Source organism: Ochotona curzoniae, unplaced genomic scaffold (assembly GCF_017591425.1).
Source record: "Ochotona curzoniae isolate NIBS_2020 unplaced genomic scaffold, NIBS_Ocur_1.0 contig_1274, whole genome shotgun sequence".
In the NCBI taxonomy this organism is placed as follows: Eukaryota; Metazoa; Chordata; class Mammalia; order Lagomorpha; family Ochotonidae; genus Ochotona; species Ochotona curzoniae.
Genome location: NW_024465023.1, coordinates 1,438,900 through 1,464,824, shown reverse-complemented (window position 1 = coordinate 1,464,824; position 25,925 = coordinate 1,438,900). Strand labels below are relative to the sequence as shown.

General features: G+C 46.3%; 2 protein-coding genes across 2 annotated transcripts in view; one reads left to right on the top strand and one right to left on the bottom strand.

The window, feature by feature from the left end:
• Positions 1-25,925, top strand: part of CTPS2 (CTP synthase 2) — a 113,486-nt gene that overhangs the window by 53,631 nt on the left and 33,930 nt on the right. Inside the window, exon 15 of the mRNA XM_040997562.1 lies at positions 19,736-19,832. Coding sequence (XP_040853496.1) covers positions 19,736-19,832 — 97 coding nt within the window. The remainder of the gene's footprint in view (positions 1-19,735; positions 19,833-25,925) is intronic.
• S100G (S100 calcium binding protein G) lies at positions 4,579-7,661 on the bottom strand. Its single transcript, XM_040997586.1, has 2 exons — positions 7,527-7,661; positions 4,579-4,683 (listed from the first exon to the last, which is right to left on the bottom strand). Exons 1-2 carry the CDS (start codon positions 7,659-7,661, stop codon positions 4,579-4,581), a joined length of 240 nt encoding a protein of 79 aa, XP_040853520.1.

Genomic DNA, 25,925 nt, shown 5'->3' with positions numbered 1-25,925 from the left:
CTGAAACCAGGAGCCTGGACTTCCATCTGCGTCTATCATGTGGGTGGCAGGGACCCCAGTAATTGAGCCATCATCTGCCTCCTAGGGTACACTTTTAGCCAGAATCTATATCTGAGGTGGAATAGCTGGGACGTGAAGCAGGCACTGTGTTACAGGATGTGTGTCCCAATGGGCAGTTTAACTCACTGAGTGCGCATGTTGGAAAGAGCTTGGAGAGAGCTTCCATTCATGAATCACAGAGTGGTCCCTAATGTCATACAAAAACGCGTGACTAGAAGAATACTTCAAGCTTTTGTATCTTGAGATCAATGGGAAGGTCTTAACAACAGGTGTTTCGACTGCTTGAGAGATTTTTTTTTTTTGGCAGTAGAAATAATTGAATGTTGGTGGAATGAAATTATTAAAATGAAAAGAGGTCCTGCATTCGGACCCTGTCCACTTCAGTGTAGTCCTAAATACGGAGGATTATAATGAAGTTGCCACCACAAGCCTAAGTTGCAGTTTAGTTGGGAATTTAAGACATAGATCAGTGAAACAAATAACCAAGCAGATGGGCAGTGTGTGAGTACGCCCTCATCAAGTGCTACCAGTGTTGTCAGCCAGACATTTGTGCCGGCATGAAATGTTCTGTATCTACACCATTCAGTATTGGAGCCACGAGCCCCAGAGTGCTGTGGAGCACTTAGAATGTAGCTAGTGCGACCAAGGGGCTGAATGTAAATTTTTCTTAATTTTAAATGAAATGTCAACTGTCTCATGTGTCTGTGGATTACAGTATTGGATAATGCAGGTAGACCTAAGATGCTTAAAAATTCCGAGTCCTGGGGGAATACTGTGGGTAAAAATAAGAAAGGGAGATTGGCAAAGGCTCAGGGACCTCGTGACAAGGATGGAAGGTTTATGCTAGATAAAAATGTCCAAGCTTGGTTGTAAGCTCTATTGTAGGGCTTAGAGGAGAATAAGGGAGCAGGGAAAGCTGTGCAGAAGGCCGTGGATACCAGTGACAGAACTAGCCCTGGAGGCAGTATGAGTGAACCTTAGCATGCAGTATCAATATTGTACTCATTCCCAAAGGCCCAGCGTTGGAATGGGTGCTTTGGGAACATCCAGCAGACGTGGGAGCTTCAGGGATAGGAAGCGGAACAAGGCTGTGGGCAGAGCGTGGGGTTGAATATCCTTGACCTGGGTCTGCGTGATGGAAGGAACAAGTCAAACACTCCAATTTTGCAGAAGCTGAGAGTTGAGTGACGATCAGAGTCTTGTTGGATCTTGGAAGTCAAATCAGTGTTGAGAGCGGGTACACACACACACACACTCACACTCCATGTCTCTTTACCCTTCTGGAGGCCCAAGGGTAATTTTGTTCACATCAGTGACTCAACCATTCCAGCAAGGTGTCTCCTTCATGTCTCTTTTTTCTTCTTTTCTTAGAATATTTATTTATTTGAGTTAGAGAGAAACAGGAAGAGATGTACTGGTTCACTCTACTAATAATAGCCAGGGTTGGGCCAGGCTGAAGCCAGAAGCCAGGGGGTTCATTGGGCTTTCCACATGGGTGACAAGGGCCCAAACACTCGAGTCATCTGTTGCTGCTTTTTCTGGGTGACTAGCAGGACATGGAGCAACTGGGACACAAGCAGGTGCTCACATGGGCTCTCAGCGTTGTAGGTGGCAGCTTGGCTTGCAATGCCACAGTGCTGGCCCCATCCTTTCCGTTTCTTGTATAACTGCTTTGCCTGCCTCTCTTGCTTTCACCTGATTCTTGGTGCCTGCTTCATCTTCTTATTGCACATTTAACCACCATGAAACCCCTATGCCTTCCTGCTCCCTTTCTGATCTTTGGCAGATTCTAGCAAGGTGCTAATGGGCTTCGATGCTTTGCAGCCCGTTTGCCTTCTGCCCATCACTGCTATTTCCCTGCCTCAGTAAATTTCCTAGAAATGCCAAGAGAAATGGTACTTTTTAAAGATTTATTTATTTTTATTAGAAAGTCAGATATACAGAGAGGAGAGACAGAGATGAAGATTATGTCTGTTGGTTTACTCCCTAAGTGGCCGCAGTGGTGAACTGATCTGAAGCCAGGATCCAGGAGCCTCTTCCCTTGTCTCCCACATGGGTGCAGGGTCCCAAGGCTTTGGGCCATCCTCCACTGCTTTCCTAGGCCACAGGCAGGGAGCTGGATGGAAACTGAGGCCACCAGGATTAGAACAAGTGCTCATATGGGATCCTGGTGCGTGCAAGGTGAGGACTTTAGCTGCTAGGCTACTGCACTGGGGCTGAGAATGGTACTTTAGAAATTTTTCTTTCTTTTTTTTTTCTTTTTTTTTTAAGATTTATTTTTATTATTTTTTCATTGGAAAGGCAGATATACAGAGAGGAGAGACAGAGAGGAAGATCTTCCGTCCGATGATTCACTCCCCAAGTGAGCGAAATGGGCCGATACTATGCCGATCCGAAGCCAGGAGCCTCTTCCGGGTCTCCCACGCGGGTGCAGGGTCCCAAAGCTTTGGGCCGTCCTCGACTGCTTTCCCAGGCCACAGGCAGGGAGCTGGATGGGAAGCGGGGCTGCCGGGATTAGAACCGGTGCCCATATGGGATCCCGGGTGTACAAGGCGAGGACCTTTAACCACTTGCGCCACCGCGCCGGGCCCATTCTTTCTTTTTTTTTAAGATTAAAAAACAATTTATTTGTGAGGCAGAATCCATAGAAACAAAGAAGCCCACTGTGCTGTCTTTCGTATGCATCCAGTATGTTGTCCTTCCTTACACAGAGTCAGCAGTGGGGGTGGCTCCAAGGCCAGATCTGATGGATATGTGGTGTTCCCTAAGGTTTGGGATTGGGAGTAGACCCCAATGGGGCAACTCCTAAGAACTGCTACTGACTTGGTCCCCAGGCCCGGCTCTGGCATGCTGGATTTATTTATTTTTATTTGAAAGGCAGATTTTTACAGAGAGAGAAGGAGAGTCAGAGACAAGAATCTTCCATCAGCTGGTTCACTCCCTAAATGGCCACAATGGCCAGAGCTGAGCTGATCTGAAGCAGGAGCCAGGAACTTCTGGTTCTCACATATGGACGCACGGTGCCAAGGGCTTGGACCATTCTCTGCTGCTTTCCCAGGCCTTATGCATGGAGCTGGATGGGAAGTGGATGCTGAGACTAGAACTTTTGCCAATATGGGCTGCTGACACTGCAGGCAGAGGATTGGCTTACTATGCCACTGAATTGGGCCTCATCCTATATACTCTTTTAAGAGCACTTGGTTAAAACAAATGGAGTCAAAGACAGTGTGTTGCATGTGTGGCAGGGGGAGGAGGGGAGTGACATATAACAGGACCTTTGGGGGGCTTGCATAGTTGGAAAAACATTTAGTATTATTGTCTCCTGCATTTAGAAGGCAGACATGGTCCTACCGTTTTGTGAGGTCAGCTACAGAAGGATGAGTGTCCATTTTGATCTGGGGGGTATGAATTAGAAATTAAGCATGAAGAGCATTGCCCAAAGCCATGTGGCAGCATTTGCCCAGGGCCACAGTTGGCTTTTTGGTGGTGGGGACAGTGGTGGGACAAAAACATGTTATTCATATGTGAATTCCAGATGTGCATGCAATGCATTACCAGACATGAACACTGTGTCTGCGGCCCTAAGTCTTCCCTGGGGCAAGTAAGAGAGCAAAGTGTGTAAAACAAGGTTCATAAGGAGATGGATAAGGAACAGCCTAGGTTGAGAGGGGTTGGGGATCCAGGGGGAACTGAGCCTCCCAGGCCCTTCTGTCACAGGTTGGCTGTAGCACTTGAGCCACTGGTAGCTTGGGTGAACTCGAACCTTGTTGTTTACCTCTGTGTCATCATGGGTGGAGGAAAATCCCAGCCCTCCCAGCTTCCAGCTGGGCTCCAGGCGGCCAAGGGGGGTTGCCTGCTTTCTGAGATCCCAAGAGCCACAGCCCAGGGCAGCAGCACCGGTTGGGATGGAGGGAGCCCCATGACTTCCTGTCACCCTTTGTTGTGTTTTTCCCAGGAGGAACTGTGGTGTTAGCCCACAGAGCCATGGGCACTCCCTCAGTGCTGAGCACACTTGACTGGGCCGTGCCCCTTGCCCTGACGCCCCCCGCAGCTGTCTCTGCGGCCATTTGTGCGAAAGTACAGTAGGTACTGTCAGGTGCCTTACACCATGATTCCCACTCAGGAAATGCGTTTGGCATGAGTTGCCAATTAATGTGGGCAAATTTGAAATCAACCCTGTTGTGAGCACTGAGTAGCTGGGGAGGGAGAGCAAGACACAGGGTGGAAAGGGGATGTTCCTTTGGCATCCCAAGTGTCTCTTAAACCTATCTGGGCCTTTTTTTTTGGTAATTTATATAATTAGATAATTCAGACTAAGGTCACATTCAAATCTACTAAGAGGATCAGTACTGTACAAGTGGAGACACGTTATGATTTCCTTTATTAAGTGAGATAATTTTCATTGTCAGATAATTTTCATTGTCAAGAATTCTCCAGGCCCCTTGGGGACTGCACCATGCAGGGCCCAGTCCCAGGCACCCTTCCCTGGGGGCTCAGGATGCTGCTTGGCTCTCTCCTTCATTGGGATATCTTCTTTATTAATGCTTGGAATTCTTCAAAACTAACTTCTCCATCTCCGTTCTTGTCCAATTCTTTGAAGAGGTCATCTAGGCTGCTCGTACCCTGGTTTAGACAAAACAAATGGGATAGGGGAGGGGAGAAGAAGTGAGTCAATTATAGCTGTGCTTTCTGATCCATTGGAGACACTCCAGGAAGGCAGCCTGTGATCTCAGACACACGCTACCAATGCAGGTGTTGGGCAAGCTTGAGCTATGCTATTCTTCCATGTCATACACCTGGCTACCTCGTGCATGCCACACTTACTGCTGTCCTAGTGCCAATGTGCACTGCCTCCCAAGGTCTACCTTAGCAGGAAACTAGAGTTGGAAGTGGGAGCTGGGTTAAACCAGGCACTCTGATATGGGAGGTGGATTTCTTGACTGTTACATTAAATGCTCATTCTCCTCGTATGTGTTATAATGTAACTGGTTTCCTATGTAATCTTACATCTTTTACTTTCTACCTCTAAGTGTTGTAGACCTTTGATCTGGTCATTAAAATGCCTGGTGGGATGCCCATATAGGAAGGCCTTCCATAGAGAAAGGCCTAGGTGCAAGTACTGGCTCTGGCAACTGCCTCATCTTCCTGCTAGTGCAGACCTCGAGAGGCAGTAGTGATGGCCTCCTGGTTGGGTCCTTCCACCTGGGAGACCTAGACTGAGTTCCCGGCTGGTGGCTTCAGCCTGGCCCAGCCCAGCCACTGAGGGCATTTGTAGAGTGAATCCATGGATGGAAACACTTCTCTGTTTCTTTCTTTTCACCCCAAAGTTAGAAAATTTCTGATAAGGGATCTGTCGACTTGACTTGAATTACTGAAGGGTTGATGACCCATAGCAAGCTGAGGACCTCTGCTGCTAGGTTTCCTTAGGAACTGGTTTTGTGAGGCTGGTACAGCACAGGAGCCAGCACTGTGCCAATGTCTTGAGGCATCCTCTGTCATCCTACCCTACCTGCCCCCTTAGGGGGAATCTACAGGAAAGGCAGGTGAGGTTCCCAACCTGCCAATAATTTGCTTCTGACCCACAGCTGGTTAGCAGAGGGCTTGGGCTACAAACACTGATGCCAGAGCCCAGCCTCATAAGTAGCTACCACTCCTCTTTCCCCCAGACCTCGGGCTGTGGTTCACCTATGGGCTCCCCAAGATGACTTAGAGTCCACGGGCTATACACTGTATCTTGTGGAAGCACCCTCCTCCAGCCAGCTGACCTTAACTGACTAGAGTGGCTGGCCCAGCCTCAGCAGTTCTGAGGATCTTCCGTGCTTCCCAAGATGCCAATGTAGCTGGTTTGGGACCATTTATAGAAGAGTCCCGGCTTGTGAGGTCACATGGGCCCCTGTTTGGGCTTTTTCATTATGGGTATTGCTGCGGGTCTTAAGCCGCCTGTTATTTCTGCTACAAAATTCAAATCTGAAAACCGATACTGCTTGGACTTTGATACAGCAATCTGTGCAGCACCAGAGTACTCAGGAAAGCTCTTGGAGTAACAGTTTATGTCATTTTCAAACTAGCCTGGAGATGTATGAGCGTGCATATAGATATAAAGATACAGTTGTAAAAGCACACAGCATTACAATGACCGTTTTAGCCATTTATAAGTGTACAGTTCAGTAGTGCTAAGCACACTCATAATGTGCAACAGATTTCTCTGGCAAGCTATGGTTTAACCTCTAAGATTCCTGCACTGACTCTTGGCGTTTGGCTAAACTCCAAAACTCACCTGTAAGTTACTAATGTGATTCTAGCACCACTTGCCTGAAGTGGGTACTACATTCTGAATCATGCGAGGTATTGATAGAGACAGAAAACCTTGTAATCCTTGTGGCAATAGAATCAGGTAGATTTTTCAAATTTACCAAAAATCCTCCTTTTCCCAAATTAGAAAAACTTAATATGCATTTTGTATGAAATACATCAAGAAAAATTAACATTTCCTCTAGTGCCCTTATTTTTAAAATTTACATTGCACCAATAAGAAAAGCAGGATCTATCAGATGATAGGGTCACTGAATCCAGCTTTTTTTCTTTCCAGTATTAAAAACAGTTGCGAGTTTCTGCAGCTACCGGGGTCACAGAAGGCTCTGGGAAGCAGAAGCTTTCTTCAGAAGTTGCCCCTAAAGAGTGACTGGGGCCAGTGTCTGAGCTGCGCAGCTGTGGAAGGCCTGTTTAAGTTGCCATGTCACTAAGACTCTTCGTTTTTGCTACAATGACCAGATCATAGGCTCATCTGGAGTGCTCTATTGGGTTCATCTGACCTTGGGCTTCCCTGTGGCCCTGGGTGGAGGAATCCTAATTCCCCTCACTCAGCATTTGGCCACACTCAGTATTTTAGTCCCAGGCCTCTCCCTTCAGTCTGAGCCCCACCCAGTCTGGTTAGCCAGCAGGTCTTCCTGTTTCCATAGCAATCTCTCAATGTAAACCTGCTCGGTGGTTATCAGCTCTCATTTGTTAAGAGTCCAGCCCCTTTGCTCTGCTCCACTGCAGGAACCCATTGCCTTAATCCCTATAGCTACAGCTGTGCCCTCCCTACCCTTCCAGAAGTCTACTCTGCCATCTTTACCAAATGACAAAATTCCCTTTTAACTGAAGAAAAGAGGACATAGGCCTTCTCAGGGAGGATTTTGGTGCAAAACTTTTTAGGGCCAATGAAAATGTGATTATTTCCTGAAATGGTATAGGAATGCCTCACTAACGCATATTTAAGTACTTAACAAAAATTTCCATGCTTTTGAAATATGAATTGGTGCCCAGCAGGACTTCTTTTTCTAAACCCTCCCAAGGAAGGTGGGTTCTACCCTGTAAGAATGCCAGCTAGCTTTATTTCTTTGTGTATCTTGGCTACAGTGCTAGAGTGAGTGGCTCTTTCACTCTGCCCCTGCCTCCGCTCAGGCTCGCAGGCCAGCACTTACTTTGAGCAGTTTGGGGAACTCCGCCTGAATCAGAAGCTTCAGCTCCTCCTTGGACAGCTGGTCAGGATCCCCTTCTTTGGCTGCATATTTTTCAAAAATGGCCTTCAGTTCTTCTGGAGACTTTTTAGCACACATTCTGGTGTCCTGGAAATGCAAAGGACAGTGACTTACCACCAAGTCAAAGTGGAGTTTTGTACTGGGGGTACTCAGCAGGGTTGTAGTGCCAGGGGGCTGTTTGCTTGCTGTAGAGGATGCAAGAGAAGCAGGAAAGGTGAGGGAAAGAGAAAGGAGCGTCCAGATGGGAACCATGTGTGCTCAAAAGCTAATCATCCTCATGTGTTCCATGTCTGACCTTCCAACTCTCTGTCTTTCAGGCTGAGCATTTTGTTAGTAATAAATGACATTCTTCACTCTGCAAAATTACCTGCCCACAGCTTGTAGCTTCCACTGTGCAGGTGACCTGGTTAAACAGCACCAGCCCTTCTTCTCCCAGTCACTTCTTGCCATTCTAAAGGCATCTGAGTCCCTGCATTAATGCCAGCAGACAGCGCTGCAGGCAGCGGGAAGCCCACACTCACCTGGTTTCCAACAGTAGAGTCACTGGAAGAATCGAGCAGGTGTGTGTGAAGAGCTGCAGGGAATCAGCGCCTTTTATAGTCCTCACGGGACACACCCTGATTATGAGTCTCCTTTTGTTTTCCATTTAATGGTTTTGGAAACCTAAGTTTAAGGGTACATGAACCTCATAATTAAGGGCAAAATCCAATAGAGGGCCACCTTAACAGGTAGTTGCCTCATAGTTCATAGTCCCAAGAGTAAGCATGGATTACCACCCCCTCCCCATTCTATTCTTCCTGTAGAATGTAAAGTTATGACATTTGCTCACAGTTCGTGCTTTGGAAGGCTTAACGATGAAGAATTGTTTTCCATGCAGCCCCATAATTAGGCTTGAAAAAAATAACTTTCTTCAAATCCAGACCCCAAAAATGCTGTCACAGAAGGCATCAGAGTGGTGCAGGGGTTTAAGCTGCTTCTTGTGATGCCCAGCAGGGTAGATCAGGTGTGCTAGTTGAATCCTGTCTACTCTGCTTCTGATCCAGCTTCCTACTAACATGCCTGGGAAAACAGGGGAACATGGCTGCAGGTACATGGGTCCCTGCCACCTGCGCAGGAGGTCTGGGTGAAGTTCCTGACTGACTCCTGGCCTCAGCCTGGCCCAGACCTGATTGTGCAGGTATTCGGGGAGTAAGCCAATAGGTAGAAAATCTCTGTCTTCTCCCTTTGTGACTCTACCTTTTAAATAGGTAAATATTTTTTCGAAATGCTGTCCCTGAAGAACAACATTATAGTGTTTTAACAATTCCGTGACCATCACTGGAATACTTCTATGGCCGGGGTGCTTAAATATTTGCATACCTGGCTGAATAAGTGGAAGTATAGCATCAGAAGCAGGTGTAAGAAGTAAGAAAAAGATACATTCATCTGCGGCTTTATTTGACAAAGCAAGCTTACTGAGTAGTGTGATTGTAATTCAACTTTTTGTGTTTCTCATATCCGCTTTTTAATTTCTCACTGTTTTCCTTACCAATTATATTTTGTTTATGATTCTATAAACTTGTGAAAACATTGAACTTACTCATATTCAGTTAGGGATACTTCCAAGTTTTGAGAACTGTCAGGATTTTAAATTGCGTTCTAAGATGATTTCTACTGGAAAGTGTTCTGTGATATGTCTAGGACATTGCCAGAGGCCATTGATCTAATACCAATTGTAACTTACAGAAGGGACGTCCAGATCAACTTTAAAAGCACTTAACAGCTTTTAAACACTTACACACTTGCACAGTTACATAATTTTCTATGACCTTGCACTGTATCTCCTAGAAATTGGAGATTGAAATGTCAGACTGTATCTCTCTCTGATGCTTTCCAGCTTTCAAATCCTTGGGCTTTATTCATATTGGAAAACAAATGTGCAAACTTGTAGTTCCTTAAAAAGCTTCCCCCTACTCCAATTTGTAATTCTGCATATCATCGCTGCTTATATATGTTCGTTTTTTATAATTATAGCTTAGTTGACTTTGATGTGCACCAATATAGGATGTATATTAACTCTCTGGTGGAGAAAATACGTATTTTATTTCAGAAGATTTTTTTAAAAGTTCATTTTTTTTTGGAAGACAGAAAAATCTTTCATTCAGTGGTTAATGCCTCAAATGGCCTCAGTGGCCTGGCCTGGGAGCTTGAGAGTCCATCCAGGTCTTCTGACATGAGCAACAGAGGCCCAGGCACCTGGCCATCTGCTGCTGCTTTCCCGGGGACATTAGCAGAGCGCTGCATTGCAATTCAAGCAGCTGTGACTCAAACTTGTGCTCATATGACAGAGTGACAGGTGGCAGGGTAATCTGAAATTCTGGCCCCCGGTTGTAAGATTTTATACAAAAGTATTTTGATTTCAGCCATGTTTTTGAATCAAGATTTTAGACAGTTTAGTGTATTCACATGTAGATTTTGTTTTGTTGGGAGAAATGGGTTTTTGGTGACCAATAACAAGAACTTTTATTTTTAATAGGAACATGGCAAGAACAGTGGCAGTAGACACTAAGATACCTCGCAGCTGGTTCACTAACATCTCAGTAACATCTTGCAGCTCACTAACATTTCCACTTCTGTTTGTTCTTCCTCTTGCTCTGGACAGTTTTGTCCCACTCCCTGCTCCATCTGACAGTCAGCTAGAGGCATCAAGAGGCTTTTCCCTTACATACCTCAGTGTCTGTCTCCCACTGTCTACCTAACCACAATGCCATTATCACAGCATAGATTCAGATCTTGCTGGTTGCTGAAATAGCATCTTATTAATTCATCTATTGTGTTTTTTAAAAATTTGATGATCTTTACATACTTGATTAGGGCTCAAAGGGTCAAGGGCTAGAGGAAAGTGAGTAAGACCATTGTTTCCACATTCTCTTTGTTCCTTCCTGTGTCTGGGGGGAAAAGAGAGAAGCCACACCCACCCTCCCAACCATCCCAATGGGGTCCCTGATGTGGGGTAAGCTCTGAGGGTCCTGCTGAAGTGGTTTGGATAGTTCAGCTGTTCTGAATTGCTGCCAGTCTTGCCACTCCAATCACAATGAAATCTTCAGAATCCACTGGCTGACATAGTCCACTTTAGCGTCTCCACTTGCCCAGATTTTCACTGCCAACACTTGGCTGGGCTAGGTGACCAATTTGTTCTGTTCTCTGTTGTGGTATCAGGTGTCCTCTGCAGACTTCAATGTACTACCATATCCTCCATGTCACCTGGATATGATGTCTACTGCTCTGTCTGAGCCACTGAGGAGGCTCAGCTTTGACACATGCATTCCATGGTCAGACCTTGGAACCTGCATTTCTCTTGTTGGGGTTCATCTGTTGTCTTAGATTACCATTAGTAGGCTAACATTGGTGTGTTGTTTTTCTATTTTTTTGTGCCTATTTATGATACAACAATGGGTTACATGACAAATAACATGGTCTGTATAACATGCACTTAACACATGACATAGATAATTATATGATATTTGTGTGTATGTGTATATAAAAATATCTAAATTCTAAGAACTGTTGGAGCAGTATTGGTTAACAGTTTTGTAGGCTGTCTCTTGTTTCGAGGGAAGACATCTGACTAAAATAGCCCAATGCTGCATGCTGTCAGAATTTATGCTCAAAACAAGTGCCAACAAAACTGGAAAAACAGCCCATGGTTCTTCTCCAGCTTTCATGAGCTTGCCTCCTCCAGTCACAAGTGTCATCTCATCTTTTCCTCTTTACTCATAGAACTCAAAATCATGAGTCAACCTGCAGTTGGAAACACAAAATCCACTAATTGATATTCTCATGAAACATTAACTAAAAACCTATGGAAACAAGTGATAAAAACACAGGGTGTGTTCACCACAGTACATTTTCAGGCAAGAGAGAGGGGAAAATATGACAGGCCCAAGATTGGTAATGGAAAAATGGAGAGGCAAAGGTTATTTATCATCTTGCTAGTCAACTGCTTGATCTTTGGCCAGACTTCCTTTTTTTCCATCAGAAAGCCTAGGGTCACATTTGCAAAACTTTGTGCACCACAGGTTTCCAGTGGCCTTGTCATTCTGCTTGACTCTGACAGCACAGAGGGACTTGAAAGTTATCTGCAGGATCAGGGTAAGGCGTGAGGACCCAGTCATTGCAAGGCAACATGGGTGTGAGATGCTGTCTGTGGATTCTCAGTGAATTTGCTCTTGAGGTTTGAAAGAGACACTGCTTGGGAAATTGTCACTCTCCCTGTAAGAATTAGCTTGCCTGCCCCTGTCCACGTAGCTTGTGCAGCTGAAAGTCCCTTTCTCCCACTCCTGATTTAGGCCTTGGGCTATCAGTCTCGGTGTCTTTCAGGCCCACCAGTGCTCAGACCCTGGGCTTGAGCTCTCAACATCCTTCTGACCGCAGCCAATGCTTCTGGAGAGCACTTGGCTCCTGTGACCTCAGGGCATCCTTGGAACAGTCCCACCAAGGGGATGCACTTGGGCCTCCCAGTCTGCAGAGATGCCAAAGACCTGCTCAAGGCTCCGTCACAGCACCAGATGAGCTGCATCCAAGTCCAGGCTGAGATCCTGCACCCTTAGCCATCAGGGCATATGCTCTCTGTTAGGAGTGGTAATATGGGGGCCTACGCTGCTCCATGCTGGGCAGCCAACTAACCAGAATATGTGTGCTAATGCAGGGAAGCAGGTATATTCAACAGGCTAGACAAACCAGCAGTTTCAGTGTCAGAACTGCTTTACTAACCTTGCTGGTAGCAAGCACACTGTGATAGGATGAAGGGGAGCTGGAGAGTTGGAGAAGATATGGGTTCAACTGATGGTCAAGGAAAACCCCAGGTTGCCTTGTGTGGTTCCTTTGATCCAGGGCTTGACATTATAGCTACTGGTCAGAGTTCCTGGGCTGCTGCTTATCGGTTCCAGTCATTTCCCTGTAGTCAATCCCTGTAATTTTTAAGCAGATGTTGTATGTAAATTGAACAAAAATGCTGAGAAGTTACAAGATCAGCAATTAACTTTAATTCATCAGAATGTGAAAAAAATGTATTCCGTATGGTTACAGCAGGACTTCTCTGAGAATGATTGTAGGCTAGTGTTAGCCCCACAGGTTCAACTTCTGCTTAAATGTCATATTTGGAGTTCAACGAATATTCTTTTTTTAAAAGTTCATTTTTATTTCTTTGAAAAGCAGAGTGACAGAGGGGTTAGGAAAGAGGGCTCTTCCATCCTTTAGCTCACACCTCCAATGACCACCAGAGCCAGAGCCAGGCCACACTGAAGCCAGGAGCCCAGGACTTCATCTGAGACCTTCAGATGAGTGCGGGGACCAGGTGCTTGAGCTATCGTGTACCATCACTCCCACCTCTGCCAGTGTGCGCATCAGGAAGTCGGATCAGAAGGGGAGTTGGTGGGCCTGGCGGCATGGCCTAGGGGCTAAAGTTCTTGCCTTGAACGCGCCGGGATCCCAGCAGCTCCACTTCCCATCCAGCTTCCTGCCTGTGGCCTGGGAAAGCAGTCGAGGATGGCCCAAAGCCTTGGGACCCTGCACCCACATGGGAGACCTGAAAGAAGTTTGGCATAGCATTGGCCGTTGCGCTCACTTGGGGAGTGAATCATTGGACAGAAGATCTTCCTCTCTGTCTCTCCTCTCTGTATATCCGACTTTGTAATAAAATAAATAAATCTTTTAAAAAAAAAAAGAAGTGGAGTTGGTATTCCACTCTAGATACTGCAGTATGCGATGTAGACATCACAAGTAAGGGTTAACTTGCTGTTCCAAAATGCCCATATCTAAGAACATTCTTTCCCTGGGGAAAGGGGAACATTGTAGCACAGCCAATGAAACTCCTGGTTGAGACATTGGCTTCCCATATCTCAATGTTGATTCAAGCCCTGACTGCTCAGCTTCTGATTTGGTTCCCCACTAATGGCTTCGGAAGCAGCACATGGTGACTTGGCCGCCCAAGTTCCTGCAGTCATGTGGGAAATGTGGCTGTAGCTCCTGCCTTCAGCCTGGCCCAGCTCTGACTGTTGCAGCCATTAGGAAGTGAGCCAGTAGATGGAAGATCTCTCTCTCTCTCTTTCTCACTCTCTCTCTGCCTTGCAAATAAAGCTATAAATAAATCTTTTTTAAAAAAAGCGTATTATTTTCCTGTTAGAAGGTATTTTAATAAGTTTTAATACAAATGAAGACATTGAGTAGTTTGTTACAAAGAAAAAACATATTTCCTTTTAGTTCTGGAGGTTGGAAAATATAAGATCAAGCTGATAGTGTCTGCTGAGGACTTTTTTTTTTAAGATTTATTTATTTTAATTGGAGGGTCAGATTTACCGAGAGGAAGATGTTCCATCCACTGGTTAACTCCCCAAGTGGCTGCAACAGCCAGAGCTGAGCTGATCTGAAGCCAGGAGCTTCTCCCATGTGGGTGCAGGGTCCCAAGGCTTTGCGCCGTCCTCTACTGCTTTCCCAGGCCACAAGCGGGGAGCTGGATGGGAAGTGGAACATCCAGGACATGAATTGGCAACTATATGGCATTTTGATGTCACAAGCAGAGGATTAGCTCACTGTGCCACTGTGCTGGCCAGGTGAGGGCACTGTGATCTGGCAGAAGGCATCACATAGGAGTGGAGGGAAAGACGGAGGGGGTGAGAGGGGCTGGCTGTACTCCTCCTGTTTGAGGAGTACAGCCTTGTGACAAAGGCATTGCCGTGTTTGTGAGGACTGAGCTCTCCTGACTTGATCACCTTTAAAGGGCCCACCTTCAGCACTGTTGCATCAGCGATCCAGTTATCACATGTAAACTTGACAGTCACATTCAAACAACTTGACAGTCACATTCAAACAAGAACAACTTTTTTTCTACTGTAGGGAAGAAACAGATTTAAAAGCTCAGAAAATCTGTTCATGTTTTTGGAATCGGCACTTGCTTTGCTCAGCACAGAGTCCATTCTCACTCCATTCTGTTACAGCAGGGCAGATGGGAACTGAGAAATGGGACCTATAGGCCCCACTTCAGGGTGAACATGCATGCTTGGTTATAGCACGTGCTCAACCTCTGAGCAGTCTCTCTGGGCTGCTGAAGTGATCCATCTGTGGCTTGGACAATCTGTGGGAGTTTCAGAGACCCCTGTGTGTCTGTCTGGCCTGCTGAGCGGTACATTGGGCGCCTGTGTTAGTTTCTGATCCACTTAGAGTCATACATGGGTGGGAGCAGGGAGGGGGGGATTTCATTGCATTCTTGATCTGTACTTGACACTGTGCCAAACAGTGGTAGAGATAGAGAAGCCCGAGTCCTTGTACTTGATGAGCTCATGCTTGAGTTCAGGAGAGGAGATGTGTTTGTGCTACAGTGGAGGAGTCTAAAGCTGCATGTGGTAAGGGACTGTGTGAATTCGCTGTTCGCCACTGCAGCAGATAACCAAGGACACAGTGAAGCGTCACAGCTTTAGTGTCTCACACTCCTAGAGGTCGGCAATGCCAGCTGGGTTGGCTTGGCTGCCTTCTCCCTGGCAAGTCTAGGGGGAGCCCATCTGTGTGCAATTTACAGCTTCCAGCTGTCGCCTCCTTGGAGCAAATCTTCATCCTTGGAGGCCAGCATGGTGTCATATTCCCATTTCTCTCTGAGCCCTGCTTCATTGTTTTACCTGTTTCACTGATTCCATTCTCTTGCCTTTCTTTTTAAGTGGTCCCTCCTCTTACAGGGAGCCCACTCTCATAACTCACAGTTGTCCCATCTCAGGAGCCATAACTGCAGTTGCAGAGACTTTTTTTTTTGATTTTGCTTTTTATTTGTTTTTTTGCCTCTAAGGGTCTATACATCTTGGGGGTTGGGCATTATTCAACTTCCTACAAGGAGTAACTGAAAATGCACCAACTCGTTGCCTTGGTAGGACGAGCATAACTACAGTATTTGCTATGGGGCAAGAAGGAGAACGGGAGGGTGCCCCTAAAGCATGAGCTCATGGGGAATTGTATGCAGATTACATCCCTGGAGCATAGGGCAGAGGTGGTCTGAGCATAGGGAGGTGTTGGAGAGGGGTTGCAGGGGAAGGAGTGGAAGAACTGTGGGGCATGGACCCATGTGGCTGATGCACAAGCACAGGTTAGACTCCCTCAGGGGGGCATAGCAGGATGTGGGACCAGAGAGCCACCCAGAAGTTTTGATTTGGTCTGTGATGCTGGTGCTTGCTGGGGTTAGCAGTGGATGCAGCATTGGGCGATGTAGCATTAGTAGAAAGCTGGTTCGTACCAAATGCACAGCTTGAACATAACCTATAATAAATGCATCAAAATTAGAGTCAAGCTTGAAAAGAAATGGGCCGATAAATCTAATGGACAGTAGAAAAGGAACTGCTTGGGAAATTCTTATAGAGAATACTTGAAGAACATGCTAACAAGTCTGAGAGAAGCACTGTGTGAAAGATGCAAAGGCGGGGAATGGGAGAGGAGCCAGGCCACCAGGGTTCAATGGTGTAGGCCTCCTCCCCACAGCAGCGAGCAATTTAGTCCTTGGTAAGAAAATGGAATTTGCCTTGGCTTTGCCATTTAAGACATTACACTTTTGTTCTGGGCACAGAAGACATCAGCAAAGGTTAATTAGTGCCACCTTTATCACTCTGGGGTGCTTTCACTTCTCCCAAAGCCTTATCACTTATTGATTCTTTATTTCCTTTAAACCGTGTGGCTTAGTTCTGAGGCCAGACCTGAGCATCACACCAGAGCCCAGGAGTCAGGGTGTGTTTGATGGGACCAGGCCAATACCTTTACAGTGGAAGCACCGTTTTCCTGCCAGTGCAAGTCTAGGACGTGTTCAAAATGCTGTGATTCAGTTAAGCCAAAGCATATTCAAAGTTGTTTTGTTTGTTTGTTTTTTGAGCACCTGAAATTCTGTCTCCCTGACTCTTTGTGGAAGGAATACAAAGATGTTTTTATTGTTCTTTAGTAATCGAATCAGGTGAAGATAGGTGGAGCCAAGAGCAATTCCCTGTGGCATCCAAACACTCAGCCAGGCCCACACGGAGCCCACCTGTTCCTTCCCTCTGTCTCTCACTTCCTGCCAGCTCTCGCCCTGCGTCTCCCCTTTGCCTAACGTTCCAGACATTATTGTGCTTAGAGACCTATTTGCTTCCTCGTCCCCCTCTCCGACATGCTCTGCCTGCTCCACTGGTCCTTATGCCAACACGTTTTAATCAAAGGCTTACCATGGCTGTTGTATCTTGGGATTTCTTTCTGTGTTGTCATTTCAAGAGAAGGGTGTATTTATTACTTCAGAGAATGGCAGTGATAATGTGAGCTAATACCCTAGTGTAAGGCTTAAATAGCACATTTCATTCTTTTGGCCTTACATTCATATTTTCATTAAGATTATGCTATGTCCAAAGTTTAAGAAGCCAGAGTTCTGAAAGGGTTATAAGGAAAATGTCTAGAATCCTCCCCCGACTCTGCCGCCCTTGAGCCTTGTAGCTATTTCTCCTGGTATATACCTCTAGGTTTCTTAATGTTCTCTCACTTTTGTTTCAAGAACTTTCACCCCCACCATATTGGAGGAGTATTTAAATTTTTATTTATTTTTATTGTATTTGAAAGTCAGAGAGGGGATGGGGTGAGGAAAGGGGAGATGGTCCATCCAAAGATTCATTCTCCAAATGCCCTTAGCAGCTTAGCAGCTGGCACTGGGCTAAGCTGTATCCAGGAGCCTGGTATTCCTTCTGGGTCTTCCACATGGGTTACCGGGACCCAAGTATTTAGGCCACTACCTGCTCTCAGAGTGTGCACTAGCAGGCAGCTGGATGGAAAGCAAGGTACTGGAGACTCAAACAGAACCTTTTGATGTGGCTTCTTACCGGCTGTTCCACAGCAGCCTCCCATCTCGCCTCCCTGTGCCCATCACATTCTTCTTCTCTCTTTACAGCCCTATACATTAATTTTGGGATTGTTTTCTGGTCTTGAGGCATTTGCAATGTTCATCACAGGAGAGGAATGAAGCAGATTTCATTTTTCAAGTTGGTTAGTTTTCACAGTATGCCTTTCACAGGAAACTGGCTTATCACTGTGGCCTGGCTTGTTTTAAACTTGAATGGAAGTCAAAGTTGTGAAAATTCTTGGACTTTTCTGGACCCATGACAGGTAGCAGTCTTATCTGTCCTTTACTGGAAAATGTGGAGAGTTGCCAGACTCTTACAGATGGCTTAGCTTCTTGAACTGGAAACCAATGCCCTCTGTCACTTCACTCCAGTAAAACTTAATCCAACTGCAAATTAGCCAACCAAAGAAGATAGGGAAGAGATGCCAAGGCCAAGAACACTTCAGAATTGAGCACCCTATCCAACAAGGAATGTATTTACGGATTTTTTTTTTTCTACCCTTTCACCTCACTGTCTCTTGAGGCATCCTTGGTGCACAGTGTTCAGATACTTCTGAAACTTCTGTGACATTGACAAAATCAGCCATTTTCTTGTAAAACTTTTACAATAGGAAATTCTGGTTGTCAAAGATTCCCATAGAGCAATAATGTAGCAGTATGGTATAGGGGGAAAAAAACAAATGAAGTCTTGAGGACAATTTCATTAGAACAAGTTGACTCCCCAGACTGGAGTTTGTTCTAACAACTTTAATAAGAGCACAAGACTGGGTCAGTATTGTGGCACAGCAGGTTAAGGTGCTAAAGCATCCGGGAAGGCAGCTGAAGATGACCCAAGTGCTTGGGTCCCTGCGCTCATCTAGAAGACCTGGACGGAGTTCCAGGCTGTTGTCTACAGCCTGGTGCAGACTAGTGCCTGACTGCTGGGAATATTTGGGGAGTGAAACAAAAGAGGGAACATTGATCTCTCTCTGTACACCTATCTCTCTCGCACCCTACCACTCCCTCTCATGCTGTCATTCTACCTTTCAAATAAACAAATATTTTCAAAAGAATAAAATAAATCCGTGAGATCATAATGAAGAAATTAGATGAATTATGAAATGAATAGGAATTGGTATTTCGTAAGAATCAGTTATTTATAAATTTCTGGGGGTGTAATGATAAAGAAAAACCCGATTTCGTTTTGTCTGAGACCCTTCATCCATGGGCACACCAGGGGCCACATCTATATATACCAGAGGCTGGGAAAGCAATGTTAAGCCAGACAACCCTGCCCCAGCTTTAGCACACTGCGATGGTCTGGCACATAGGCACCTGAGTGGAGAAGGGTGATGATGGGCAAGAACCTGGTGGTATGGGGACACAGGGAGCAGCTCTGCTCAGGCTCCGGTTCCCTGGAAGCTGATGTTAGGCCGCTGAGACAAGGTTCCAGCATGAAGGATAATTTCACCAAGGGCAAGAAAAAAGGAGAGTGAGTGTGCAGGAGGATGTGCGTGGTGAGCGCACTGCAGAGGTGCAGGGCAGAGGGACTTGTGCCTGGTTCCCACAACGAGAGCAAAGGAGATGCCCTCGAGGAAGGCACTGAGGGTGACTGCGGGAGGAGGCTGGCCACTCAGCTGACACCATGTGGTGGAGGATTTCAAGCAGGAGAAATGCCATACTAGGATTTGCCACTTATGGGGTGGACTGGGAGCACCCCAGGTTCACAGCCAGTCAGCATGCCATAGCCACAGCCCTGCCGAGGGGCTGTGGTTTGAGTGGCAGTTGGTACTGGAGACTGGGCTGGACAGGGGTGTATGGCAGGGGCAAATTGACAGGGCATGGCCAATTGTCTAGCATGCACAGGAAAAGCTGGAGCGTGCTGTTTTGGCTTCTGACCCATGGTATTTGGGGGCATGGATGGTATATGACATTTTGGTTTTTTAAAGGAATGCTGCTATAACGTTGGTATAACTTTCCACAAGACCTAACAGATTCACTGGAAATTGTTAGGAAACACAGGGAAAAGAGGGTTGTTGTGGGAGAGACAATCTAGCGATGTGGAAAGCCTGTGGCCCTTGATGTATGTTTACAAGAAGCCGAGGGGAAGAAAGGGAACACTGGGAGCAGGTGTTTGGACAGGTGTTAGGTGACAGTGTTTGAACAGGAGCACTGGGATGCTTCCTCAGCTGGTCCTGTATAGGGAACACGTCACCCTGCAGACCCTTCCCCTCCGAGGACAGCCTCAGGTTAGGGACATCGCACTTTGGCAAGCTGGCCAACTGGACTTGCTCTGTTTTCGCAGGTGATTGATATGCCGGAGCACAACCCTGGACAGCTGGAAGGAACAATGAGGCTGGGAAGCCGAAGGACCGTCTTCAGAACTGAAGATTCAATATTGAGTAAGTTTCCTAGGTCGTGTGTGGTAGGAGATGCTGGATGTGGTGCCCAGGCCTTTCAGTGGGGCTCACCCCTGCTCTCCCACAAGTCAGACGCGGCTCTCTAAACTGTTTCCCCTGCCATTGCCAAGTGCAGAGGAGTTCTCTCTAGGATGGGCTTCAGGCAGACTCTATCGACTGCCGCTTCTCATTTGATCTACAGAGCACCTGTTTGGCAGGCTGTTGTGTGAGTTACAGAAGCTCTTGGAATTAGACTTGCACTGGGAGAGATAACCCTGATTGCTCCTTATTTTGAATCCATAGCTCTCTCCATTCCACTAATACAGATTCTGCTATTCCTTCTTCTTCTTCTTTTAAAAGCATTGATTTGCTTGCAAAGCAAAGTGATAGAGACACAATCCCTGAATGGCCACAATAGCCAGGTCTGGGCCTGACTGAATCCAGGAACCCGGAAACCAACCCTGGTTTCTTTCTCACTTGGGGTACCAGGAGCCAGGCACTTGGGCTGTCTGCTTTTTCAGGTGCATTTAACACGAAGGTGAACTGGGGTGGAGGAGCAGGGATTCACACTCGAACTCCGATCCAGGATATTGGTATTGTAGGCAGTGTTTTTTGTGTGTGTGATTTTTTTTTTTTACAACACAAATGCTTTTATTTAACAATCACAGGCCATTCTAGGGGGGACCCGGCATCAGCTCAGCGCAGCCTCTGGCTCTGACTCCAGCAGGGTGAGCACGTCACCTTCATGTTGTGGATGATGTAGTGGCTCTTGTCGTCCATGAATTCCATGTGTACCTGTGTGCACTGTCCCTGGGAACCGGTCCTGCCCAGCACCTTGGTGACCCTGGCGAGCTTGATGGGCTGTGCCCAACTTGTGTCTATGATGGTGGTTTGGACGCACAGCCTGGCTGAGAGATGTAGGCAGTGTTTTAACCTGCTGCACCCAATGCCAACTCATGCTCCCATTTCATTGTCTCTAGGCTGTTTGGTCTTAGCCACTTGGTTGGAAATTCTTGAGCAGCAGAGTGGTTGTGTGTCTCAGCAGTCTGTGTTTCTGTTCCTCCAGTAGCCCCAGCATGGAAGGAAGAAAGCAGGCTGTGGCTTGTCACTTTGCATTGGCTGATCTTCTGCTTCCAGTAGGTTAATTCTCATTTCTGTGACTCTTTGCCTGGATTAGCATGCCTATGAGGATCATTTAATGGGAGAGAAAAGCCCTGTAGCCCTTGAGTCAGTTTGCTAAGCATGTCTTGGGGTGGATATTTGGGGTAGTGGGCAAGCTATCAGAGTGTCTGGATTCCAATCCTGACTCTTCCACTTCTGCTTCTTGGGAGGCAGCCACTGATGGCTCAGATACCTGGGTCTGGGCCACCCATGTGCAAGCTCAAGACTGCATTCTGGGCTCCTGGCTTTGGCTTGACCCAAACCTGGCTGGTGCAAACATTTGAGGAATGAAATGGCAGATCTAAGCTCTCTCTCTCTGCCTGTCTCTACCTCAGTCTTCCGGTTGCTCTGCTTTTCAAAGTCAAACATGCCACCCTCCTGCTCTCTTTCCTGTGCTAGTTTCTGCAGGAACCAGGTCAGATAAAAGCCCTACTCCCCTGGGGCCTCCAGACTAGTGGGAAAAGTGTGGTCAAAGGTCGCTGGCCAGACTGAAGGCAAGACCAGGGATGGATAATCTTGCCACTCCCAGGAAGTTACAAAGACACCTTAGAAAAATATCTTCTTAACTCAAGGAAGAATAAGATAGGAAATTTGAATTTCTCTTTTGTGAGTGAACACAAAGCTTTCTAGCAAAGATAAAATTCAAAAAGAAAAAGTTTCAAAGTGAATCCATTTCCCTCCTGTCAGCAGATAAGAAGTCATTGTTCTCTAAGTCACTAACATTTTTCTTTACAAATAGATTTTTTTTTCTCTTGGGCTGTTAGCAATCCTTTGGCTTTCAGGTGTTTTCAAATACTTTGAAACTCTGTTCAAATAATTGCCTGACAGAAATAATGAGTGAAAAAAAAATGAGTGTTTTAAAATTGTAGCTGTTGTAGCAGAGTCTATGGTAATTGTTCTTAGTGTTTTGAAAAGAGCATTAGGCTCAAAGTATTAAGCAATTGGATGGAAATAAGATGTATCTAAGATGTGTTTTTCTTTGTGCAAAAGGCAAAAAGTAAGATTCATGATATGTATGAATCTTAAGGATAGAGCCAAACCTGATTTTCAAAAAAAAATTAAATGGCTTTATTGAGTTATAAATTCACATACTATACAATTCATTTGCTAGTAGTGTACAAATTATTGTTTGCTTTTTGTATTTGTAGAATTCTGTAACTATCACAATTTTAGAGCATTTCCATTGCTTCAAATAGAAACCCTGTACCCTTTATATCATCACCTTCACTCCCCTTAATCCCTAACAACCATTGGCTTGTCTTCCATCTGTAGATTTACCTATTTTGGACATTCATGTAATTGGAGGTACTTATGATAGGTGGTCTTTTGTGTCTGCCTTCTGTCTCTTAGCATAATGGTTTCAGGATATTCTACATCTAGCATTATGAATATTTTCATGACTGATGAATTTTTTTAAAAAAAGGATTGATTTGGAAGAGAAAGACAGTAGGCCATATGTGTGTGTGAAGAGAGATAAGGAGGGGGGGAGAGAGAGAGAATCTTACCTACTGGTTCACTCCCCAGATGGCTGCAGTGGCTGAGGCGGGAGCAGGCTGAAGTCAATAGCCAGGAGCTTCGTGTGTGTCTCCCACGGGGGTGGCTGGGGCCATCCTGCACTGCTTTTCCCAGGTCATTAGCACAGAGCTGGATTGGAAGTCAGGTGGCTGGGACCTGACCTGGCACCAGATGGGATGGACTAGATTACAATGGCAGTCCTAGGTAAGTTGATCAGAATCTTTCAAAGAGGAGTGAACCAGTTCATAAGAACATCTATTGTGTTGTTACTTTGCCTGCTTTCTGTAGTCTTTGCTTTAGTTATTCCTTTCTTGTTCTAGTGGCCTTTAATATTGGGTTTTAATGATTCTTTATTTGATAGACCAGGTGTTCTTATCCCCAGTTCATTTCCTAAGCCAGGAGCGAGGGGCCTCACACGCAGGTGGCAGGAATCCAAGGAATCCTACTGCCTCCTGAGGTTGGGGGGTGCGCATCGGCAGGAAGTTAGAGTCAGGAGTAGAGCTGAGATGCCATCTCAGGCATGCCCAGGTGGGGTGCTTGCCTCCTATTGGCCAGGCCAAATGACCACCCCTCTAATTGGATTCTAATTCACATTTCTTTGTATTTCTACTAAATAGAAACTACCCTACCCAAGTCTCAAGTAATCAGAAGCACCCATGTACTGTCCATAATCCAGCCTACACATAACAGCCTGGGCTCCAGGAACTTCCCAGCAAGTGATTCAACAGCCACTGTAGCTTGAAAACAATCACAGACATGTGCGAGTGAGGGAGTGCGGCTGTGTTCTAATGATACTTTAGTCATAGGTGCTAAAATTGTTATATCATGTAATTTTCATGTGTTGTCTGGATTTGTTCAACCACTTAAAAAATGTAAGGGCCGTTCTTAGTTTGTGGACCAAGCACAAACAGGAGGATTGCTTTTAGTTGCAGATTAGCTCATGGTTTGCTGAATCCTGATTGCAAACAAGATCCACCCATTGAATGACAGGCATGGCTGAGGCAGTGGGGCAATCCACATCCAGGACAGAATTCACAGGAAGAATTCATTGAAACACAACAGCTTCCCATTGCTCTACTTGCTAAGTAAACACCCCGTTTGGTGACAAGGAATAAGAACTGAGAGTTCCCCTAGGCCATTTATGCCAACTTATTCATTTCAGCTGAGGAGGCAGAGGGTCGGGGGGCATCTAGTGAGCGGCACGGGCACCAGTCCGGCAGCCTCTCATGCTAGTTTCCTGTCTTCCACCCAGACAGGCAGCCCTGGTGCTGCTATCTCACTAGGGAATCCCTTTCTGAACTGTAATTTTTTTTTTAATACAGATGTGTTCAGAGAGAGAGAGAGAGAGGGAGAGAGAGAAATATCTTCTATCTGCTGGTTCACTCCCCAAATGGCTGCAACAGCCAGAGCTGAGCCAATTTGAAGCCAAGAGCTTCTTCTTTCACATGGGTGCAGGGTCCCAAGGCTTTGGCCGATCCTTTGTTGCTTTTTCAGGCCATAATTGGGTAGCTGTGTAGGAGTGGGGCAGCTGGGATATGAACCAGTGCCTATATGGGATGCCAGCACTGCAAGTAGAGAACCATCCAGCTATACCATTATAGTACCATCCCCTCAAATGTAATTGTTAAAAACACAACTTTTTGCAGCTGTTGGGCCTTTTGAACACTCTTCCCTTCAGGTTTGCATTGTTATATGGGCGATGTCCCTGAATTTTGAAAAACCTCATTTTCTCTGGGGCTATAGATGGTAGGACTTTTGTCTCCTTATGATGACAACATTTACTGATTGATAAACTCAGCAAGAGGCAATTGGAAAGCTGGGGAAATGACGTGGAGCAGGGAAGTAGGAAATGAGGTGCTTTGAAAATCAGCAAGAAATCTAGAAGGAGTTGTGGCTCGAGCTGAAGTGGGCTTGGGCTCATGCTCAGGCGAGAGGCCAGCCGGAGGTCACAGAAGGGGTTTTGCTAGTAGAGGGTTTTAAGACTCCAAATAGCAGCTGTTGTGATGTTTGTGGTCGCCAGCTGAGCATGAAGACATGCAGAGGGCACAGGGCTCCTTCGGGGGTCACCTGGCCGCGGACCGCTTCACCTGAATGTGATGGGCCTCAGCCTTTGGTTTTCTTGCTAAGAATACATCCCCAGGTGTGCATTGCCTTGAGAAAGTTGTGCAATATATTTGAAGTAATCAGCAGCTGGGGACACTGCAGTTCTCACAGGTGGCGACCTGAGTTCTGAGAAAGCCCTCAGGGCCGGGGACAAGGGGACACCGAGACTTGAGGCAGACAGACAGCAGCTGACAAGGGAGGCCGGGTTGTGCCCCTCAGTGTGATGCTGGCAGACAGGAGTGTGACAAAAAGTGAGGAGGCCAGAGGCAGTGAGGGCATCAGGGCACAGCCAGAGGAGGTGGCACTCAAAGCCGCAGGGCCTTCCTCTGTATGTCCTGTGTTCAGGCAAAGCATCTCATTGCCATGCCCATGTCCACCCTGTTTTGTTCCGAAAGAACCCAGGCAAGAAGCCATTTGAGAAGGTACTGGGTGTGCTGCAGTGGTGGAGGGCTGGGCAAAAGTCATGGCACTGTAGGTGCAGAGAGCTTCAGGCCAGGATTGAGAAGAACACAGTGCAGTGGGGCATGCCAGGCCACCTTTGGGGGACTAGAAAAATAGCTTGTGTGTTCTCACTTCTTATCAAAGCAGTGATGCAAGCGAACAGCTTCTCTAGTTTCTCAAGTCATTAGATTGTGAGGATGGTTTTAATATACCCCATGCACCAACCTTGTCTCGGTGAATGAGGTGGCTTACAAAGTCTGTATAAAAGAGAGGTGGCCAGGGATGTAGGGTCCTGGAAGTCCATGCGCTGAGGGGTAAGGTAGGGCCTTGGGAAAAGAATATGCCAGCTAGCCACCAGGTCCAGAGACCCGAGGTGCATACCGAAGGGCGGCATTTTTCCATGCTCTTTCTTGCCCCTTACCAGGGAAGCCATTTTGTTGGGGCTGTTTGTTAATATGTAGCTCCCTAGGTCTGGGATATAGCTCTGTTATCCCAAAACAGATGAACTTGATGTCCCCTATCTTGCCCTTCAGAGGTGTCAGGTATGGAGAGTTGTGAAGGTCAGTGTAAAGGCCTTGTCATGGACCTGTAACCCTTTCAAAGCCTGGGGGCCAGCTTCAGTTCGTGATGTGGCATTGCACGTGACACTCCTACCTCTGCAGTGGCCCGCAGGGCTTTGTGTGTGTAAGGGGGAGGGAGCAAGCATCTCTGTAGCTTGGAGATTCTATTTAGGTAACCCCCCTGCTTCCTTCCTCCCCCAACCCTTCCAAAATGGACTAGCAGGATAATACATAATAGCTAAAAAAATGCTAAGAGTGAGATAAGAACGATACATGGAAAGAAGATGAGACAAATGGTGACAAAAATGTAACCCTA